This window comes from Dreissena polymorpha, chromosome 3 (genome assembly GCF_020536995.1).
Source record: "Dreissena polymorpha isolate Duluth1 chromosome 3, UMN_Dpol_1.0, whole genome shotgun sequence".
Taxonomy (NCBI): domain Eukaryota; kingdom Metazoa; phylum Mollusca; class Bivalvia; order Myida; family Dreissenidae; genus Dreissena; species Dreissena polymorpha.
In genome coordinates this window covers 25788890-25812013 of record NC_068357.1, presented here as the reverse complement: position 1 = coordinate 25812013, position 23124 = coordinate 25788890, and the positions used below count along the sequence as shown (strand labels likewise).

Below are 23124 nucleotides of genomic sequence, written 5' to 3'. Positions count from 1 at the left end.
CTTAACTTTTATTTTTATTTATATTGAAATATATGTATAAGTTTTTTTTACACATTTTATATAAATTCATAAATATTTGACAAATTGTGCATACTCTCTTAAGCTCCAGAATAAGTTTTTCTGAAAATTTCAGACATTTATCTCTTGACCTCCTCTTTCGACATTGACCTTAAATTAGGACTAATAACTTTAAGGTGTAAAATTATCTTAAAGGAAACAATAGTATGTGTTATTTTATTCCCCACAACCAAAACTTAGAGCACTTATTAGATCAACCTTAATTTGCAATCTGGTTTTTTATTTTAGCATTGTATTCTTATGCATAAACACTCTACACAAAATATGTTTATTTATAAAATGCCTCATTTATGTCGAAATTTCAGGAATTCTACACAGTATGCTTTCAAATATGTACCCCAGAAAAATCAAGCAAACTTACGTGAGGTTCTTGCATTCATCAGATAATTTAGTCCGATTGAATCCAAATGGACACTTTGGGATACACACGTAGTCTGAATAAAAAAATATGTTCAAAAGGATATTTAAGAACAATATTATTTCTAACAGTTTGAAAACTTAAATTAATGAAAAAATATTGTTTGTATTTAATGGGCTGGAAAAATAAGCGTCTGACAAATAAAATTATGTGTCTGTCTTTTTTTTTACTAGATAAGAAAAAAGCAGTAAAGTACAAACCCTCCATGCGATATAAAAATAATAAAATATAATCGTAATAATGAAATTATGAAAATTGTATTCCCATATTTGTTAGAATTACCAGTAACGTTTATACATGTACCAAGTTTTGTAAAGAAACATTTTACAGAGACAGAGAGTAAGCACAATTAGAAGGGCATTATTTCTTGTTATGCCAAGAAACAAAATCGACAAACTTTGGAAATGATAACACTGGATGCGCCCACTTCACGTTTGGACACAGACAAATCTACTTATCACATTTAGAGGACTTGCTTTCAACAGAATATAGCAAAACTGACTTCATAAAGAGTGTGAACTGTTATCCATGAATGTTTAAATGTGACGTAGATAAAAAACAAATGATAATTATGTCTTTAAATAAAATTTAAGGGAACTTACCTAAACAGTGGTGTAATATTTACTGTACCACTTATGTCCTTTTTAATCTTTGATTGCTTAAATATTGTAATACCTCAAGCTTTATCGTCAAAATGTCTATGTTAAATTTTGGAGTAAAATTCCAGCAAAATTACTGGATTCTTATCCGATTTTTTAGCTAGTTACCCCAAAAAAGATCTACACTTTATTGGCCTATCCTATGGAACTATCAGTCTTTTTTGACATTTCCAGACCTATAAGTTACATGTAGTTGACTTAACCAGCAACAATTGACTGCAGTCAAAATTCATTACTTTATGATCATTTAAAACTTAAAAGGTGTCAAAAACACAAGCTGTGATGTACATGTATGGAGTTGGACGAGTTAACAAATGGGAACAATACATAATAAAAATCAAGAGCACCGCATAAGGGGTGCCAAAGCTCGGCTGCGGGTGCAGTTTTGTATTAATGAAAGATTGTCAGAATTTTTTTTCTTTTTTTAGAGGTCACATTGACCTTGACCTAGTGACCCAAAAATGGGTGTGGCGTGCAGAACTCATGAAGGTGCATCTATATATGAAGTTTCAAAGTTGTGGGTGGAAGCACTTTGATTTTAGAGTTAAGGTTTTAGCACGGTGGACGGCAGACACCAAACAGCAGACGCCGGACGACAAGCTGGCTATGACAATACCTAGAGTTTTCTCTGGAAACAGCCGAGCTAAAAATTCATTTAAGCATACCAATATTATAGGGACATAAGTCGCTTTAAAATGTTCTGAAGATTTGTTACCCTCTAACACTTCATCACAACATTGGCTTTTGTGAACTTACTTAGAGAAAGTTCCATGCCATTTTCACAGTACACTTTTCTGCAATTTTCTGCTCTAGTGAAACAGTATTCATGTTTAAACAGAGAAGAATCGTCAAATGGTGCATATCCATTTCTGGCATCACATCTGCAGAACCCATCACTTATAGACTGCTCATCCCACGGTTTCTGGCCACGTTCCTTTGCACAGTCCTTTTTTTGAAATTCATCTGTGCACTGATTACTTTTCTTCTCGTGACAATTGGAAAAAGTATCTGAACTGAGATTTTTGGCACTATTGTAATACATTTTATCAGGGCATGGTACACAATAAACAACTGGAGAACCATTCTTCTTGGTGATCACTGGTTCTGTGCCTGAATAAAATATTTTTCTTATATTAAAGGCAATAACATGGTGGTACTTTGTATATTTTCAATTTCAATAATACAAACAATAAACATGGCAATGTCACAAAACCAGATTTTTTAAGTTTCACTTGCAAGTAACTTAGCACACAATTTCAACACAATACCTCCATTAATACTCAAGTTATTGAGTGAAAACTTTTCAATTTTAGTAACAGTGACTTTGACCTTGACTTGACTTCCAATTCTTAATTTCCAAGCTTGGTATGCGTGTAAACTACCTATATGTCTAATGTCAGCAAAATAACTCCATCTAAAAATGATTAATTGACCAGAAACCATATTTCTATTTAAAGTCTTGTCGACCTAACATTAGCCTAACATGTATTTCCGAGGTAGGTCTCAATGCAAACTGGTTACATCCAAAGCTTCATTAAGATTGGTCCATGCAAATCAAAACACAAATTGACATTTAAGCTAGTATCGGTTAACAGTTGTACTTCAAAGGTCTTTTGTTGTTTTGTCAATAAGTTTTATCTACTACTTAAAAAAACTAATGTTTCTCAGAAAGGTAAAAGTTGACCATGCAGAACAAGACATGTTTCCATAACACAAGACTGCCCCCCACATTCCACATTTATTTCAAAAGTCCACTAATCTCAAAATCAAGCTTTTTATGGTCAAATATGAGTTTTACCCTTAAGTGTTACATTGACATTTGAGGTAGGGAGACAGGTGATTCATACAACATCTTGTTTCCTAACGGTGTTCATTTATTGTGGTCTGATAAATGACAAAGTACTGACAAGCTGTTTTATGACCAACTTTGACCTCTTAAGTTTGACTTTGACCTTTAAAGTAGGGAGAGATTGTCTGATTAGCTGATAATTGGCCATATTGAAAATCTGACCTATATGTGTGACCTTGACCATTGAGGTAGGAAGACAAGTGTTACTTGCAACACTTCTTTCCATAGCTTACATTTGTGCTAAGGTTATGATATCTTAACATCCATTAATATATAGCAATGTTATGGCTAATACAGAAATGTGTAAGCTATTTAATTTCCAATTCACACTTTGACCTCTAAGTATGATTTTAACATTGAGGTATTCAGACTGGTGTTACACCCAACATGTCCTCTAATGATTTGTACCAAATTATTTCAAAATCATATCATATATGGCAAATTTATGGCTGAGACAGGATTTGTTTTAGCTTTTTCATGGCAAAGTTTGACCTTTCGGTAAAAGGTCCTTTTAAGACTTTAACTTATGTGTGACCGTTGAGGTAGGAAGACGGATGTTACACTTGACACTTAGTGTTATGATGTTTTACATTAAACAGTTATGGCCGAGACAAAAAAATACCAGATGAAAATAAAGGCTGTCATATTTTGCAACTTCTTTATGCCGCCTTCTTTAAAGGAGGGCATGAAAAGAAAGCACCTTCATAGAATGTATATTTAACCAGTTACTTGCATGCAAAAAACCTAGGCATTTTGTGGATATTTATAAAACATGCTCATTTAGCATGAAACTTTTAAACATTTGAATGATTTGAATGACAACAAGATGCGTTTGTGAAACACAATGTCCCCCTATATGATGTTTGACCTTGAAGGATGACCTTGACCTTGTGAAGGATGACCTTGACTTTTCACCACTCAAAATGTGCACCTCCATGAGATACACATGCATGCCAAATATCAAGTTGCTATCTTCAATATTGCAAAAGAATTCATAAAATAAGCGATTTGGGCCACATATATGTGACCTCTGACCTTGAAGGATGACCTTGACCTTTCACCACTCAAAATGTGCAGCTCCATGAGATACACATGCATGCCAAATATCAAAATGCTATCTTCAATATTGCAAAAGTATTCATAAAATGAGCGATTTTGGCCACATATATTTGACCTCTGACCTTGAAGGATGACCTTGACCTTTCACAACTCAAAATGTGCAGCTTCATGAGATACATATGCATGCCAAATATGAAGTTGCTATCTTCAATATAGCAAAAGTTATTGCAAAATGTTAAAGTTGGCGCAAACAGACCAACAGACAGACAGGGCAAAAACAATATGTCCCCCACTACTATAGTGGGGGACATAAAAACATACCTTCTGTGCATGTTACAGGAAGTGCACACTCCCTGGTATAGTTACCAGTGGTGGCACTCTTTGCACAATGATACTTTGTGTTTCCTGGACAATTCTTGTAGTATGCTTCACATATCCAATCACATGCTCTGATTTCTGGACATATACTTTGAATAGGTAAGTCCTGAAATATGACATTTTGAACTATAATTGTATAGCGTTGTCACAAGACAAGGGTGTCAGCTTCAAAGCAATATATCATAGACCATGATTTATGGTATTATGTAAGACCTCATTAAAATTAAAATTAATATTAATTATTTTTTCAGTTTTAAACAGTATTTCAGTCATATCACAGTGGCAAGTTAACCAAATAGCACTTTTCCTGGATGAGCTGTTTTACAAGTAAATGACTCAGTGGTTTGTATCCGAATCCAAGTTGACCAGTGTGAAATAATATTACACATGAGTAACAAAGATTGTTTGAATGTGTCAAGTCTTCTTTAACTTCTACCATTTTTTTTTCATTCTTGTCAAGTTGATAAAATAAAACAGAAACTATAATGCACACACAATATCAGAGGGGGTAATCAAGTGATTATCAAGATGTCGACGTCCATGCCGAGGGCAGTATTTTTCGCCGTTTAATACCCTTTATTACTTGTATTATTTTTGAAAATTACGCCCACTTTCCAGCCATATTGGCAAGGAAGTTACTGGCGTTTATTTTATAGAAATATTCGCTCTATATCTCGACTTTACTCGGTGCGAAATTTCTTAGCGGAATGACCTAATAAGGGCTAAACTAAGAAAATTTGCGCGGAGTTAAGTCGAGATATAAAGCGAATTTAAATACGAAATAAAAGCTTACCACTTTTTTTACTGATTTGGCTGGAAAGTGAGCGTCATTTAAAAATTAAACAAGAGTAATAAAGGGTATAAAACGGCGAAAAATAACTGTCTAGGTATGGATGTCCCCATCTTGACTATCACGTGTTTACCCCCTTTGAATATACAAACATTTTAATTAGTAAGTTTTAATTAATAACTGGAAAGTATTCTTTTGGGGTCAGATTTTTGGCTTCACAAGTAGCATTCAAAACAGACAGTTTGAGTGAATGTTGATAGTTAAATGGATATTGTACATTTATACAGAAAATTGATACAAATTAATATTCAATTGAATTACTTCAATCATTTATATGACATCAATCATATAAAATGTACAGGCATTGTTCGAAAAACATAATTTATATTATATTGGCAAATAAGTTGGACGTTTATAAATACAATTGAAATACTAAAATTTCTTACCATGAATGATTTTTAGACAATTTAAATAGTTATGATACTTAACATTATTTAAACATACCTTTTGGTTAATACAAGTCTTCATGCAAACTTTAAGATCTAAAGCCAAACATCCATTGAGCTGAAAACAAGCAAAACATTACATGTGTACATGTATTTGATTAAAACATTGTATCCCCTACCCCATTTTTACTTTTGTCTATTCATGCATAAAGACATTCTAAAGCTCTACTCTGAAAACGATTTACAATATCATTTTTAAACAAAATTGGTGGCTCTGACCTTAAACATAAGAGGCTGTTTCTAGAGTGCACAATGAATTATGCACAGGAGTTCAATATATAACAAGCAAATTTGTTGAAATTGATATCCCATGCAAAATAAACTTTGTTTATGGATCAATGCAAATCTCTTTGTATACAGTATAATCATTAGTGTAAGGCAATAATTAATAGGTAATAATAAAGTATAGGGTAAACTGGTGTTATGAATTGCTATTCTCCTCATTGATATCTACACACCAATGACATTTCATGTTGAAACCTGTAACGTATCTGAGATATAGCCTTGAAAAGTTAGATCATAAAAAAAACAACAAAGGGCAATAACTCTTACTTAAAAAACTGCAGGGTTATGGTTCTTGTGCATGGTGCTTCTCTTCATTAAAAGCAATACACCATGAAGTTTAATGTTGAAATCTTGCATGGTATCTGAGATATAGCCCTTAAAAAAAATCTTCCCATTGATTTCTACACACCTATGAAGTTTCATAATGAAATGTTGTACCATATCTGAGATATATCCCTGGAAAGTTCCATCATACAAAAACAAAGGGCAATAACTCTTATTTAAGAAAGTGACAGGATATAGTTCTTAGGCATGGCAGTTCTCCTCATTAATGTCAATACGCCAATGAAGTTTCATGTTAAAATCTTGGTATCTAAGATATAGCCTAAGAACCTTTTCTCTCAGCATTTCTTGATAAAGAATATACATAAACTTAAAGGTTTCTTCTTAGGTATTGACCTTTCAAGGAGGAATATGATATTATAGGCATTTTAACAGTTTCTTTATTTGGGACAATTTATTTGGCAACATATCGAGGGAGTTGTCAATAATGCTTGTAATTGTGAAACACCTGTTTGACCTTGACATTTATTGTGAGTCACTTGACTTTTGCTCAAGGGGTGATACAACTTGTCCACATGGTGAGCGTGTTTGACATATTATTTAAAATTGCATGATGAAAGATTAAACTTCAGTCAGGAGTTCTTTGTCAAATTTAACCCTTGACCTTTAAATTTGACCTTGACTTTTGAGGTATAAAGATATTACATGACACTTCATCTTCTCATTGTGGCCATTTGTATTAGTTATTTTAATTGCATGATGGATAACAAAGCTGTTTTAATTGTGACCTTTGACTTTAAGGTAAGGACATGGTTATTAAATGTTAAATGCTGTGTCCTCATGGTGGTCCTTTAATGTTGTAAGTTATTTTACAATTGGTTGATGAATTACAAAGTTAAAGACCTGGTAAGCTGTTTAATGGCAAAATTGGACTTTTTACCTATTTGTTTGACCTTGACCTATGAGCTAGGGAAACAGTTATAGACGCTACATGCTGAAATCTTGTGGTGGTTGTTTGTGGAATGTTATTTTAAAATCTAACTATGAAAGCCATTGTTACAGTCTGGAAAAGCTGTTAATGGCAAATTTTGACATGTAACCTTTATGTGTGACCTTGACCTTTGACATAGGAAGATGGGAGATATATTCATCACATTGTCTTATAATTGTGTTCATTTAATGGTAAGTTATTATAAAATGGCATGATGCATGACAAAGTACAACCAAAAACAAGCTTGGGCACACACACACATGCACAAACAATCCTCCATTGAGACTGCTATTTGTACAAGGCATTGTTGATGTTAAATGAAACCTGTCATTTAGGTTACGCTCGTACAGACGGGTGGACAGAAGAACAAACAAAATAGAAAGTTTATACATATAACTTGAACAAGTCCAGTTCATCATTATATTTACACAACTGACAATAAATGAGCACAAGCATGGCAATGCGAAAGTGACCAAAATAGTCTATAAACATGTGTTTAAAATGGGTTATTCACTTACCAATAACAAAGGAATCACAGCAAAAACAATATTGCTGGATTTCACAGCTAAATTTCCCTTCCAGTAAACCTGAATAACACAATAATGATAGTAAAAACAAATGAACTTAATTCTTGAAAAAGCTAATAACCTGATATTGCTTACAATCAAAATGTGTTTTAGATTAAATGGGAATTAATGTATTGAACTTATACAAAACAGTTGGTAAACCATGTCCATATTGCCCACAATTTGCACCTAAATTGTCACTAGGTGCAATTTTTAAAGATCAATTTTGCAACGGATTATTCTAGTATCCATTACTAAGTTTATATGCAATAAAATAATTTTTTATGTGTGTCATTTCCTTTTCAAGACTATCTTAGTGATTTACAATTATTCATGGTTACTGGATTTTGGGTGACCATCATGGTGACAAATCAACAGTATTTGTCAATTCATGAATCCCTGCCAATCATAGATATTTTACATATTGTATGCATACAAATGTGAGTTCTCGTAATTAAGATATTTACATGTACTACAGAAGATACATATATAACACAGCATGTTTGAATTTATCTTTTATGGATTGCATTGAGTGGACATGATTTATGATAATGCTATAGCAAATGTCATGTTTGCTCATGAGTCCGTCAGAAATTTGCAAACGCATTTTTATTATGAAAGTGTTTTTTTTTTCATAATTTTTTTTAGTTGGATTTAAAGGGAAACATGCAAATCATATTGAGTATATGTCAAAAGAAGTGTGATCCCAGAAAGCATTTAAGTATGAAACATTTAGAAAAGGCGATACAAATGCAATTATGGTATCAATTTTTATGGCTGATGAAAATTGCCCCTCCTTCAGATGAAATATATTTACCAATGAAGTTTTGTGCTTTTAACTCTGATAGATTTTAAGTTATGTCCTGCACAAGCAACATGATGGTCAGATAAAAATCATTCCAGTGTAAACCTTTTACATTTGTTCTTGTATAATATCATATACATCAATCATGTCTCCTGCACCACATGGAGTTTCTTTTATTTGCAAACTGCAGACAATTTCTTGTTTAGCCTCAATGTCGTCAGAAGCTAACCCTTCACCAAACAACACATATGGAAAGATAAAAAATCTCAAAATTTGCAGAAGACAGGTTTTTTTTCCAATACAAGTTGCAGTACACTGCAACGCCGATATATCGCGGTTGTTGGGATCCAAAGATCGCGAGCGCGATATATCCGGCGCGCGATATAATTCGAGAAATGTCTAACTAAATTGTATTGCGGTTAATTTGTCAAATTTCCCCAATGTTTTCATTTTATATACGGCGATGCTACATATTTTTATAGTAATAATTGCAAACCAATTCTACAATAAACATTTTTAATAACTACATACGTATCTGTATTTATCATAAAAACCAAAATGTAAATTATTGTTTTCATTTTCTTGAACGATCGCTCGCGAAACAGTTAAAAAAAAATTCTTGCCTTAAAAAAAAGTCTAAAATATAATTGTGCATAGATTCGAATTTACCCTTATAAATAGTCCTAATGAAGGAACTGAAACAGCGTAACGGTAACGATACAGCGTGTTTGAATGATATTTTATTAAGAGGAAATGTCAATGCCACATAATTCGCGAGATACCGCGGTAGTTTAGTTGAAATTTATAACGAAACTTTTTATGGAAATTAAATTATCTCAATGTTGTACCCGTAACGAAACTTTTATTTACAAATAAATACATCCACGCCAATTTTCGCGCGCTTTTTATTAGAACAAAGAAATTCATGACCAGTACCGAAATTAAACGATTTATATACCAGTAAACTGCCATAATTACCTTTGAAATGACACTTATTGGTTATTTGTTAAGTGTTAAAAACAACCCCAGCCGTGTGTACACAACACTGTCACTTATCGACTGTTTTTCACGCTTCACTGCGTGCCATAGTAAGCCGTGACATATAGGGTGTTAATACTTGCAAGAACCGGTTTTTTTTGCTCCAGTTAGCGAATTCTCAGATTAAAACATGACATTTAGTGATTATGCTTGTCGGATTTTTGGGAGCCATAGCCAAAGCGCGATATATTGGACAGCGCGATATAACGGTCCGCGATACATCGGCGTTGCAGTGTAATATGTTAGATAGTTAGATAATCATTGTCATTAAATGAAAAATTGCTCAAAATGAGAATAGAGTTGCCTGCATTAAATTCATAAAAGCTATGTATTGCGTGGTAATGTAACCCACTTTACAAAAATCAATTACGGTATAATGGACATAAAAATGGAGGAGAAAGATAAAAAATATTGTTTGCTTGTATTGAATATGATTATTTCATGATAAGACATGAAGAAGGTATTGTTGGAAAACACATATGAAATTTAAAATTTGTACATTCAAAACCTATTACATCTTTTATTGCTTTAAATAATAATAATTACCAAAAACAAGAGGGCCAAGATGGCCCTAGTTCGCTCACCTGAGGGGAGTCGTTTCATTCAATCTTTACCAATTGTCAAACATGACCTAGATATTGTCCAGACAAACTTCCTGGTCAGGTTTCATCATTATTTCATCTGCGAGTCATGATCAATATACCTATGAAGTTTCATGATCCTAGCGTAAGCATTCTTGAGTTATCATCTGGAAGCCATTTTTCTAAGATGAGTCACCGTGACCTTGACAGCCATTGTGTGAATAAGCTTTTTGGCACTGTGACCTTGACCTTTGATCTAGTGACCTAATAATCAATAGGGGTTATCTGTGAATCATGATCAATGTATCTATGAAGTGTCATGATCCTAGGCATAAGCCTTTTTGAGTTATCATCCAGAAACCATTTTACTGCTTTGGATCACCGTGACCTTGACCTGTGACCTAGTGACCTGAAAATCAATAGGGGTCATCTGCAGGTCATGATCAATGTATCTATGAAGTTTCATGATCCTAGGCCTAAGCGTTCTTGAGTTATCATCCGGAAACCATTTTACTATTATTATCCCAGCAGCCATGTTATTCAACTGACCGGAACCATTTTTGAACTCAACTTTCGTATCAAGGAAACAAATGTTCTGAGCAAACTTCATGAAAATTGGGCCAAAAATGTGACTTCTACTGTGTTCACAGTCATGTTTTCACTATAAACATATAGAGAAAAATGCCCGGCCCACTGGCGGCCGTGTTTTTTCACCGATCCAGACCATTTTCAAACTCGTCCGAGATATCAATAAAACCAATGTTTTGACCAACTTTCATGATGATTGAGCAAAAATTGTGACTTCTCGAGTGTTTACAAGGTTTCTCTATAGCCAAATAGGGAAAACTGCCACTATATACCTATAGAGAAAAATGCTCCGCCCACTGGCATCCATGTTTTTTCACCAATCTCGACCATTTTCGCACTCGTCCGAGACATCAATTGAACCAATGTTTTGACCAACTTTCATGATGATTGGGCAAAAGTTGTGACTTCTAGAGTGTTTACAAGGTTTCTCTATAGCCAAATAAGGAAAATTGCCCCGCCCACTGGCGGCCATGTTTTTCAACAGATCGGAACCACTTTTGAACTCAACCAAGATATTAATAAGACAAACATTTTGACAAAGTTACATGAAGATTGGGCATGAAATGTGACTTTGACAGTGTTTACAAGGTTTTTCTTTTTTTTTTGACCTAGTGACTTAGTTTTTGACCCGGCATAACCCAGTTTCGAACTTGGCCCAGATTTCATTGGGACAAAGCTTCTGACCAAGTTTCATGAAGATGGGACAAGAAATGTGGCCTCTAGAGTGTTTACGAGCAAATGTTAACGGACGGACGGACATACGACGAAAAGACCGTTCACAAAAGCTCACCTGATCAATCAGGCGAGCTAAAAATATTGATATGAAGAAATCTTTATCACAATAAGTGCAACTTATTTTGTATAACATTTATGTGCATTTCAATACATGAAATAAATGAAACTATTCCATGATTGTTTGAGATATAAACTTTCAGTAAATAAAATGCACTACCTCACACACATGTTAGATGACTTGAAATCTCGCGCTGTTTATGTTACATTTCTGACACATCATAGAAGAATGTGTCACAGTAAGCGTGGTTAAGATAAAAACAACATGCAGGAAAGTTCCAGCTTAAAAAAGCACTATAAAAGAAGGACTAATCACCAAAATGATTGAAACATTATTAATCTTTAATTATTATAAATTAAACCCATATTGAAAACATACTATTAAAATTTAACTTATTGAGTGGGATGACCTGACAGTATGGCAAATTGAGTGTTTACCAAACAGTACACTCTAGGGCTGTAACGATACCTTTGAATATTCCTATTACTTGAATACGGCTGTGGACGAATCGTATTCGTTATTCGCCACCTTCCGAACCGAATATTTGATGAATACAAACAACGTGGTTTCGAGTCTGAAAGTTTAATCATCTTATCTTTCCTTACAAATGAAGGTTCATACAATAAACCCCTATAATTAATTGTTCTCCTTATTCCAGTGTTTTTATGTCCCCCACTATAGTAGTGGGGGACATATTGTTTTTGCCCTGTCTGTTGGTTGGTTGGTCTGTTGGTTGGTTGGTTGGTTTGCGCCAACTTTAACATTTGCAACAACTTTGCAATATTGAAGATAGGAACTTGATATTTGGCACGCATATGTATCTCATGGAGCTGCACATTTTGAGTGGTGAAAGGTCAAGGTCAAGGTCATCCTTCAAGGTCAAAGGTCAATTATATGGGTCAAAATCGCTCATTTAATGTACACTTTTGCAGTATTTCAATATTCAAGATAGCAACTTGATATTTGGCATGCATGTGTATCTCATGGAGCTGCACAATTTGAGTGGTGAAAGGTCAAGGTCAAGGTCAGCCTTCAAGGTCAGATGTCAAATATATGTGGCCAAAATCGCTCATTTTATGAGTACTTTTGCAATATTGAAGATAGCAACTTGATATTTGGCATGCATGTGTATCTCATGGAGCTGCACATTTTGAGTGGTGAAAGGTCAAGGTCATCCTTAAAGGTCAGAGGTCAAATATATGTGGCCCAAATCGCTAATTTTATGAATACTTTTGCAATATTGAAGATAGCAACTTGATATTTGGAATGCATGTGTATCTCATGGAGCTGCACATTTTTAGTGGTGAAAGGTCAAGGTCAAGGTCATCCTTCAAGGTCAAATATATGGGTCAAAATTGCTCGTGTAATGTCACTTCTGCAATATTGAAGCTAGCAATTTTATATTTAAAATGCATGTGTATCTCATGGAGCTGCACATTTTGAGTGGTGAAGGGTCAAGGTCAGGTCATCCTACAAGGTCAAACGTCATATAGGGGGACATTGTGTTTCACAAACACATCTTGTTCATCATGTTTTTCCCACCCACTATGTTACACAGTGAGATTATCAACAAAAATGGTGGGCACCGGTTGAATATTTACATTGAATTGAACAATCATTCGATGGTTGTTAAATGTTTATTTAGGTTAATACGAGTGATTTGATGCTCAAACATACACACAAATGATTAGCAGATGGAATTTCTTTTTTGTTTATCTTTACAACAATGATTGTGCAACTTATCAACAAACATGGAGCCTAACATGTCAAGTTGCTTAATTGTTCTACTCAAGGATTTTATTGGTACTAGTAATGTTTTTTTTTTAAACTGTTAAAAGTTTAAGCACTTCTAGTCAGTGTTTTGTTATTTCAAAGTGTTATATTTCAAATTTTCAGTATGCAATGATACTCAATTAATCAAATTGACAAATATTCAAGTTGTCAGTATTACCTTTGCTCATTGAAATTCATATTCGCAAATAAATATTCGTATTCGCCACCCTGTATTCGTGATACGTATCATATTCGTCACCTAGTGTATTCGTTACAGCCCTAGTACACTCCATATAAAGTTTCATCAGATTCAATTCATTAACTTTAGAGATTTAATTAATGTGCTAAAATGAAAACAATGCAGAAAATATCCCTCTCTACTTGATCAAATTCTACCCTGAAAACGTATTAGGGGATAACAAACTGTTAATATGGGCATCGTGTAGGTGTGGGGCATATAAAGTGTCATCACGTATGGATCATTTAATTCCTGAGATTTAGTAAGGAACCAAATTAAAATATCAGCAGTTTCGGTACTTTGCTAGTATGCTCCACTTTTTTATTGTTTTGGGACACATTAAATTGACAGTACTTGAAATTTACATTCACTATTTCTTAAAATCTTCTATGAATAATTGGTGAGTGTTATGACACGCTTTGATTAAATAAGTGATTGCCTGTTTCTTGCACACCAAATACCTGTTAAGTCTAAATTAGGTTAACAAAATATGCCTTAAATTGAGTATATAGGAGATTATAATGTTTTTTTCAAAACGTTGATGAATCAAAATCAAGAATAAAAATTCAGAAGTAGTAGTTACAGAAAATAAAAGACTTTTACTTGCTAATTATTCATTTCATTGAAGAACATATTTTTGATTGATGGTATCATATAACAAGTGTTCATTTATTGTATTAAACATTCCTCTGTCATACCTGTATGCATATGTTAGTTTATGGATGCAAGAATAAAATGTTGAGATTGCAATCATATATATAGTTGCTTTATTTCCAAGAAGATCCAAGAAGAAAGATTATAATTTTAAAAGATTCAAGACAGGCAACTCAGTGTGGACCAACAGACAAGAAGCCAAAGGATCAAGTGATTCATACAAAACAATAACCCCTTAAACCATTATGTATAGAAACTGATCATGTCATGATTACAATGTTATGTCACAACACCAACTAATAGATTCACAACACCTAATATACCAGCTGGCCTCTTTACCTAATTGGTATGATGTTGGAATCTGCCACTGTAACCAAAACAATTTGCTTGATTTATCTTCAATAATACATCATTACTAGAAACTATGCTTATTTATAAAAAAAAGAGGGCCATAGCGCCTAAGTCACTCAGAAGAGTCTTTAAAGGGACATGTTCGCAGATTATCGCATTTTCGAAATATCTGATCAAATATGTTTACTAACACATCTATAAGGCTTTCAATAGTCTTAAATAATAACAACAAAAGCAAAAATGTTGAATTAAATATATTGCCTTAACTGGGCTTAGAACTCAGAACCATTTTAAGTGTCAATGCATTAGAAAAATCTTGATTAAAGGAGTTGTTTTTCTTTATTTCTGGCTCACATTTGAAACTCTTTGTTAGAGCTTTTCTATCGCGCTGTTTGAATAAAGATCTATCTTGTTTATTGATACATCTGTGGTTTAATAGCCCCTGTGTTTAGCACAAACCCATTATCTGGTTATGATCAGATACTGTGCCGACAAATACTAAAAAACAGCATGGTGTCATAAACCACCCGTGGTTACTAAGATGCCTGGTCATTGAACATCATTTATGATACCCAATGTCTATCGTGGTAGTAGTATTACGTAGTCATTTCTAAGACTAATGTAACGCCAAATACTCTAACTAAATACTGTATAGATATAAGCCAGTTTAATCATAATACTACAGTGAATGCTGGACATTCATCCTAGCCTATTTTTCACACAGGCAGACATTCGTTCCTATGTTTTTGACAACCTGAACATTCGTGCCATCGTTATTTCGACAATGCGGATAATGGTTCCTACATAATTTTGATGGCCCGGACATTCGTTCCTTCGTTATTTTGACAGCACGGAGATTCGTTCCTGAATAATTGCTATCCCGGTCATTATTATAACATGTTTTTCAAAATAATATGGCACTCTTGGCATTTTATCCGGTATTTTAATGTGTCGTTATTAAAATAGTTGTTTATATTTATAAATATTTCTCATAAATTGTGTAATACTTTATACTGTTGTAAGACTTTATCGTGATCATGAGAATGATAACTTTAAAAAATATTCGAATATATCGACTTACACTGAGATCTGTAATTTGCGAAACCTTGTAGAAATCGGGGTGTGAAAACTCTGTAGGAGCGAATATCCGGTCTGTCAAAATAATGTTGGAACAATTGTCCGGGATGCGTGGGAATGAATGTCTGGGTAGTTAAAACAACCTATGAACGAATGTTTGCCTTGTCAAAATTATCGTAGGAACGATTGTCCTTGTAAAAGAATGTTCAGATACGTAATTAAGTGCTTATATCTATACATTTGAAATATATATAAAATTTTATGCTAAACATGAAACCTATTTAGCGGGTACCGGTAAAATATAACTTCGTCATTACGTAGTCTTAAAAAGGGTGTTCGTTAGTGTATTGAAGAACAAAATTAAAACAAGCATTTTCGTTGACCACAACGGGGTTAAATAGTGTTTCCGAAAAATATAGAAAACAGTGACATATATTGATAACTAATAATCATGTTTAAAGAGAAATCAAGGTGCATGCATAGACAGTTCAATTTGCTCCACGTTCTGTTTTCACCTGTATAATTATAAAAGAATTCTTCACTATTGTCTTTCACTGTAAAAGAAAATTAATTCAAGTTAAAAGAAAAATGACATAACATTTAAATAGTGTCATGTGCTTTGCATTTTATATTGCTTTTTCTTATGATTGAGTCAATACACATCTTACACGTTTGATCGTTCATGACAAATAGTACAGACCAACAAACATGCTTTTGAGAATTTAAGTTATATAATGACGTTTTGTATTATACGACTTATGTATATATTTGTTTTGTGCAATTATCAATGTTTATTCTTCAGACCACATTTGCTCTGATGATCGTGCTTATCTTGAATTTTAATAAAGATGAAATAATATGTATATACACGTATACACTAGTGGTACTAAATACTATGGCTTTAAAATATGACTTACAGGTTTTTTTCCTACTTTGTGACCCGCCGAAAATCGGCCCTTTCCCCTCGGATTTTTTCCCCTCAGCAGGTAAATTTTCCCCCATATTTCATTTCCCCACCCCCCCCCCAATTTTTTTTTTTTTTAACCACTAATACATAAGTTAACCTGATCCAGTGTAGAAAATAGAACATATTGCATAACTAAATTATCTGTTGCCTTTAATTTGTTTTAAAAACAGTAAAATATGTTAAATGGATTATTTAAGACTTTCCTAAATATTTTCCCCAAAATCCGGCGTTTCGCGTGATTTTTTCACCAAAATCCGGCATTTCGCGTTATTTTTTCCCCTAAAAAAAAGCCAGGCCCTTTCCCCAAAATCAGATAAAAACCCCTGACTTAGGCGTAAGAATTTTTATTTTATAACCCCTATTCAATTTATTGACTAAACAACACATGCATGTATGCATAATTATGTTTGCCGTTATTGTAACCAGTGTCAGTGCTCATGAAAATAACTAATTTAATTAATACAAATCAACTGGTTTATAATCATCAATATCCTCTGCCAAAGAGCTATACACGTTCAGCCTCGTTCTAAAATTCGATGCGTCAGGTGATATCTAAAAAAAAACAACAGCGGTAGTATTGTGAAACTGGTCTATTGAAAAATATTTTTTTACATGACGAAAGACATATATGTTGACCGAAACAATTTGAACATCAATGAGGGACAGTAACACAAGCATCTTTCCTGTAAAGTTTCATCAATATATTTTTGGGGGTTTGGAAGCATATTAACATGATGTGTTGATTAAATTGAACAAACAGATGAAGAAAGCATGAGAGGACAGACAATGTGCAAACTCTGGCTCGGTGGCGTAGTTGATATGGTTTCCGCCTAGCGACCGGGAGGTCACGGGTTTGATCGCAAATGTGGGAGTGATCTTTCAATATCCCTACAAGACACCAAGTACTTGTTCCTAGTCCCAGAAAATGGACTTGAGAGCTATTGAAAAAGCCTTAGCTTTTGATGGCATCGAGCAAAAATAAATAGGTTTAAACGAAACTCAGACTCTCATCATGAGCACTCAGATGAGCTAATAAAACCTCCAAAAAATTATAAGTGGCTTGTGACTGCAGTCAGTACATAACTTAATTTCTTCACAAATTTGCTTTAGGATGATTAAAAATAATGGACAAAAGAAGTAGTACATGTAACTAATTTTGTGGAAAAAAACAACATACCTTTGACAACCCAGTCACTCTTTGCTCACAACCATCCCTGTCCCTCATTCTACGTTGTTGAAGACAAGTTCTGCAAATTGCTAGGATGGTTTCATCTTTAAAACAAATCAAGCACATTTTATTCTCAAACATATTTGAGCAACAATCTGGAAAAACAGGGTTTAAAGCATTGTGTATAGTGTCGTACCAGATTTGTCTGTACAGACTGGTAAAACACTTTCAGTCTACACTTGTTTTTGTTTAGAAAAGACTGTCTTTAAATGAAAATGCCATACAAGTGGAAAGTGTGGGACAATACTTTTTGAACATTCATTAAGACCAGAACTTATTTTGAAACACAGCTTGGAGACTCAGAGATATGCCTCTATAGATAGTAAGAATTTTTCAATTTATTTTTATGAATTATCTCCAGCAACAAAGCCTTATTTGGTGATTTGTAATATATATTTTTTTCAATTTTAAATGAATAAACCTACTTGTGAAACTGGTCGATATGCAATTTTTATTTCCCGTGCCAAAAACGAATGCATTAACACAATCAGAAAACAGGAATTTTGAGCTCCTAGCTCAGGGGGCAATACCAACACAGGCCCTTTGGCTGATCGTTTCTTCAGCAAAATGAATCGGGATCACATTTGCTCTGTGATACTCAATGAAGAAGACAAAAAGAACTATGAGAAGTTCTTATCATTGACAAACATCATGCTAACTGTCACACAGTCAGTTGATCCTTCAAAGAAAGTGCATGTTGATGCTATCAAATCTTTGGGAATAGAGCTGATGATGCACCTCAAAACTTCATTTCTGAATGAGAAGGGTCACTCATGGATTATGATAACACCATCATTCCATCAGATGTGTGCTCACAGCTGGCAACTGTTTGATCTGAACAAAGGCAGCTCAGTTGCAAAGTGGAGTGAGAGTCCAGTTGAAAGTTGGAGCAAGCATGTTCGTTCTTTCCAAAGTGGACCAGCAGCAAGATCTCGCCAACTTTCCATAAAGGATAATATCAATGACATTTTTCGAAGAATGTCCATCATGTCACACCCCGAAATTGCATCGAGGCGCCCGCGGCCCAGTTGCTCTGTGTGCGGTGCTGTCGGACACACAGCTCGCTCATCCAAACACAAGGTGGTTTCAGTCATGACAGAGGAGGAATCAAAAATTGCTTCACTGTATTACTGACTGGATATTAAACATGTGTCAGTGCTAGACTGTTTAATGTATATGACTAATATTGCAATTTTGTTACTGATATTTGTGATAGTGTGATGTTTCGTTTAATTTGTTTTACAGACATAATGTCAAGAAGTGTATGACACTAATTTTTTAAGCTTTTTATGAGATCCTTTGAATTGTGTAAATTTTTAGAACACTACTGTTATTTGAAAAAAATCTTATTTGTTATTTGAATTATAAGGTTTTCCGCACATATTGGTCAATTGCTTTCCCAATTGAAATTCATTCGAAAAAATAGGTTAGAATTGTCAAAAATGTCCCTCAATTCAAATTAATGTAGGAAATTAGCCCTTAATCCCTTTTAACTGATGTTTTTTCCATCATTACCCTGATGTTTTGAATTTTGGAAATGTACCAGCCAAGAGTATGTCAAAGTTTGTCAAATTTATAAAAGCTTATGGTTACATGGCAATTTGATAAAAATAAAATCCGAAACAAAATGAAATTTCTTGAATCCATTTCAGTTTTTTTGTGCTCAAATATGTCAAAGTTAATGTAAAAGCAAACTTATAAACTCTAAAGATTCAAATAGGGCACAAAAATACTATGTTGTTTAAAAAAATCATCTAAAAAGGTCAATTTGCCTTGATTTTATGTTTATTCAAATTTCACTTACTTTTTTTGTTTGACGAGCGACAGGTGCAAAGAAAAATAAGATTAACAGATAATCTATGGATTACTGTCTAATCAAATAGCCATCAAAAAAGAACCATTTGATATTTTAACCTCTAGTTTTTTGCATTTCAACCACTAAAGTTTGTATTATGAGGAAATGCTAAGTTTTGAGAAATAGTAAAAAGTGAAAAAAATAATAAATTCTCATGCTGGGCGCAGTGTGCTTACACCACTAGGCCGTGTCAGATCATGCAATGAGTGATGTATTTTATACTTTATATAATCAATCCTTGTAGTATAACAAAATATAACGACAACAAAAACTCTCAAAATTATTCAATCGTTTCGCGTTGCAATGCTTTATAATTTTCAGGTTTTTAAATCGTCAAAAGATGCATATAATATAATGGATATTGTAGTCTAGAGCATGGTAAATCTTTAGTATTACTGTTACCTCACAAATATCATAACTACAATGAAATTTGCGAATGTGAAACAATTTTTTTATTTTTGCCAATTTACCAAAACGTGTAAAGGCCCCTTTAAATCTTTATTTGTCATAAATATAAAATGAAAAACAATTTGTTTGCAAAATACATTTAAATAATACATTCAATAAATTTTTAGCAGCATATTAAACAGTAATATAATCTCTTCCAACTTACAAGTCTATGAGGTAGTATACAGCTGATGTCATTTCAAATATTTCCAAATTATTTGAAGCTTTCCGGCTTAGGTCACTGTGTTTGATGTAAGTTACAGTGTAGGCTAACAAGTTACATGTACATGTAGCATTTTTTTCACCTTTGGTGTAGAAAGAATAAGTTTTAACTAAAGAAGTAATTTGGTTTAATTTGATTTAGAACATTCCGTCTTATAGTATTCATTAAGATGAAATAATGCGCGTTCAGAGTACCTACTGTAACAGTGATCACCTTACTATCCCTTCAAGTTAGGTTATTAGATCTACTCATCGATAATTTTAAATTTATCTGGTTTCCCATGGTAAAAAAATCCAGTCGGCAAGGTCTTCACTCTTCGGCCACAATTTAATATTTCCTCACCTGGAAATATTTGTTCACTCAACGATCATTTCAAAAACTATCTGGTATGTATACACATGAAGTGAAACTTCAGTTGAACCAGCAGTACAGGCATGCCTATTTTTTTCTGTACGAACTTTCTGACCTGGTAGGGAAATCCCAATAGTCTTAAAATAGAACGATCGTGGTGGTTACTTTCCACTAAAAGTAGTGCATTTTCTAAACAGTTCTGGTATCAAAGCCATTTAACGATCACATCCATGCTTTTTGTGTTTATTTCCTGTATCCCATGTGTGTCTGCAATACTTTGGTTCTTTTCATTAGATGAAAGATGAACGGTTCGGGTGAGTTTATTAAAGTATTGCGCTTTTGTCGAAATCTCGCTGCCGAAACACTGTGTTCTGAGGGTGGTTGCATTTGGGCGAATTTTATTTTCTTAGATATTTCAAGGGGGTATATTTTATTGCAAAGTATTACTCATCTTTAAAATGATACCAGACCTTCATAAATTTATTTAAAAGAAAGGCAAGAAAAATGCTTTGAAAGTAGCTAGTATGTACTTGTTTCGTTTTTCGTACATGTAGTTTGAGGTCTTTGTTTTCTAGAACAAAGGTTCTCTACACATAGGCTAAAATTGGATACGATATGCCAAAGACAGCCTCACTGGAGCCTGGACTTGTACAACAGAACATTGGCGTCCCTTTCCTGACAATTGACTCACAGTGCAGGACTAACGATTCTGTGCCGGACAACAAACTTTCAGCACAGGACAACTATCTCACAGTTCCAGACAACTGACTTCCAGTGTGTGACAACCAACACTGTTTTTTTTTGAAAATTTGAATCGCAGCGCCGAATAACTAAGTTATTTACATTGCCAGACAACTGACTTTCAGTGTCGGACAAGACGGACTTTATACAAGTACTCGCAGCGTCATTTCTAGTTACCGTATATCAATCATTATTCAAATGTAATCAATAAAACAATTAAAATTTAATGCCTCGGTCACACTGTCACGAATCAAAGCTACAGACAAGCTACGAATACTTTTCGGCACAGTTCGTAGCTATTCTTACTGGACCGTGGCTCTCCGTACTTGATCCGTGATAAGTCGTAGTAGTTTTTGGATGTCCGTAGCGACTCTTTACAAATTTTGAACATGTTCAAAAAATTGCTACGAATTTATCGAACGTAGCGTATCCGCAGCAGTCCGTACTAAACCGTACTGATCCGTACTAGTTCGTAACGACACCGTAGTCGTCCGTATCTTTTCGTAGGCCCAAAGGACTTCTACGGATTGATACGAAGAACTACGGAGCGGTACGGTTACGCTACGTATTAGCTACGATTATTCCACGGATATACTACGGAAAGCCACGGTTCTAGTACGTTGTACTACGGATACGCAGGAATTTGCACGATCGTGTACGATTTACTGCATTTCAGCACGAAACAGTACGGACATGTACGGCCCACAACAATAAATTGCTACTGAAATACATCATTGAAATTTAAGCAACCGTACTTGCATTTGTTGAGTTCACAATCATGAACCGCCAGCAAATTGCGTTTGCGATAAATTTGTTACACTTGGATATTGATATGGCACAAAATGCAGAGGCCGTAGTCGAGCTGCTTGACGATATGCAAAGAGGTAATAATGATTCAATATCGTATAACTAGTATATAGCTTTGTGCTAAAGGTTACTACGTATTTTGAAAATATTAGAATTTGAACTTACTACTACTGTTACTAGTAATACATTTTTTTATTTGCAGGTAAGTTTTTTCCACATATGCCTTTTGAATCTTGCTCTTACTTTTACGTGATTTAATAATTGTTAAATTAATAGCCGACATAATAAAATACAAAATTAATCATACTTTCCTAAAAATTATCTTTATTTGTAATCAATAATTACATACTTTATCAGGTCAGAGAAGAAAAATGAGGTGGTGGATAAGAGACTGGCTTTTAAGACGACCCGCTTTCGGCCAATACGAGACTTTGATGGCCGAACTGATGGCTGAAGATCCGGCGGCTTTCAGAAACTTCACCAGAATCGGGCCTGATATGTTCCATGAGCTATTACAGGTCGTTGGTCCCAGGATCACGAAGAACCACACCTGGTTCAGACAGTCCATCACTCCAGATTTGAAGTTGGCAATTACCTTGAGGTTCTAGGCCACAGGGGACAGTTACCGTACATGGATGTATGGGTTTCGTGTTGCACACAATACGATATGTAGTATTGTACGGAAAGTTTATTAGGCCATAGTTTCAGCATATGCTGGGGATATAATCAAGACTCCTACTGAGCCT

The 23124-nt window shown here is 34.1% G+C and overlaps 1 protein-coding gene across 2 annotated transcripts in view; it reads right to left on the bottom strand.

The window, feature by feature from the left end:
- The window catches only part of LOC127873345 (uncharacterized), a 47466-nt gene extending 26669 nt beyond the window's left edge, over positions 1 to 20797 (bottom strand). For both annotated transcript variants that reach the window (XM_052417194.1, XM_052417195.1), the window contains exons 1-7: positions 20423 to 20797; positions 17904 to 17998; positions 7814 to 7882; positions 5736 to 5795; positions 4385 to 4547; positions 1912 to 2265; positions 440 to 512 (exon numbers count right to left, since the gene is read on the bottom strand). In XM_052417194.1, the coding sequence (XP_052273154.1) occupies positions 440 to 512; positions 1912 to 2265; positions 4385 to 4547; positions 5736 to 5795; positions 7814 to 7882; positions 17904 to 17951 (767 nt within the window). In that variant the 5' untranslated portion in view covers positions 17952 to 17998; positions 20423 to 20797. The remainder of the gene's footprint in view (positions 1 to 439; positions 513 to 1911; positions 2266 to 4384; positions 4548 to 5735; positions 5796 to 7813; positions 7883 to 17903; positions 17999 to 20422) is intronic.
- Between the last annotated feature and the right edge of the window lie 2327 nt (positions 20798 to 23124).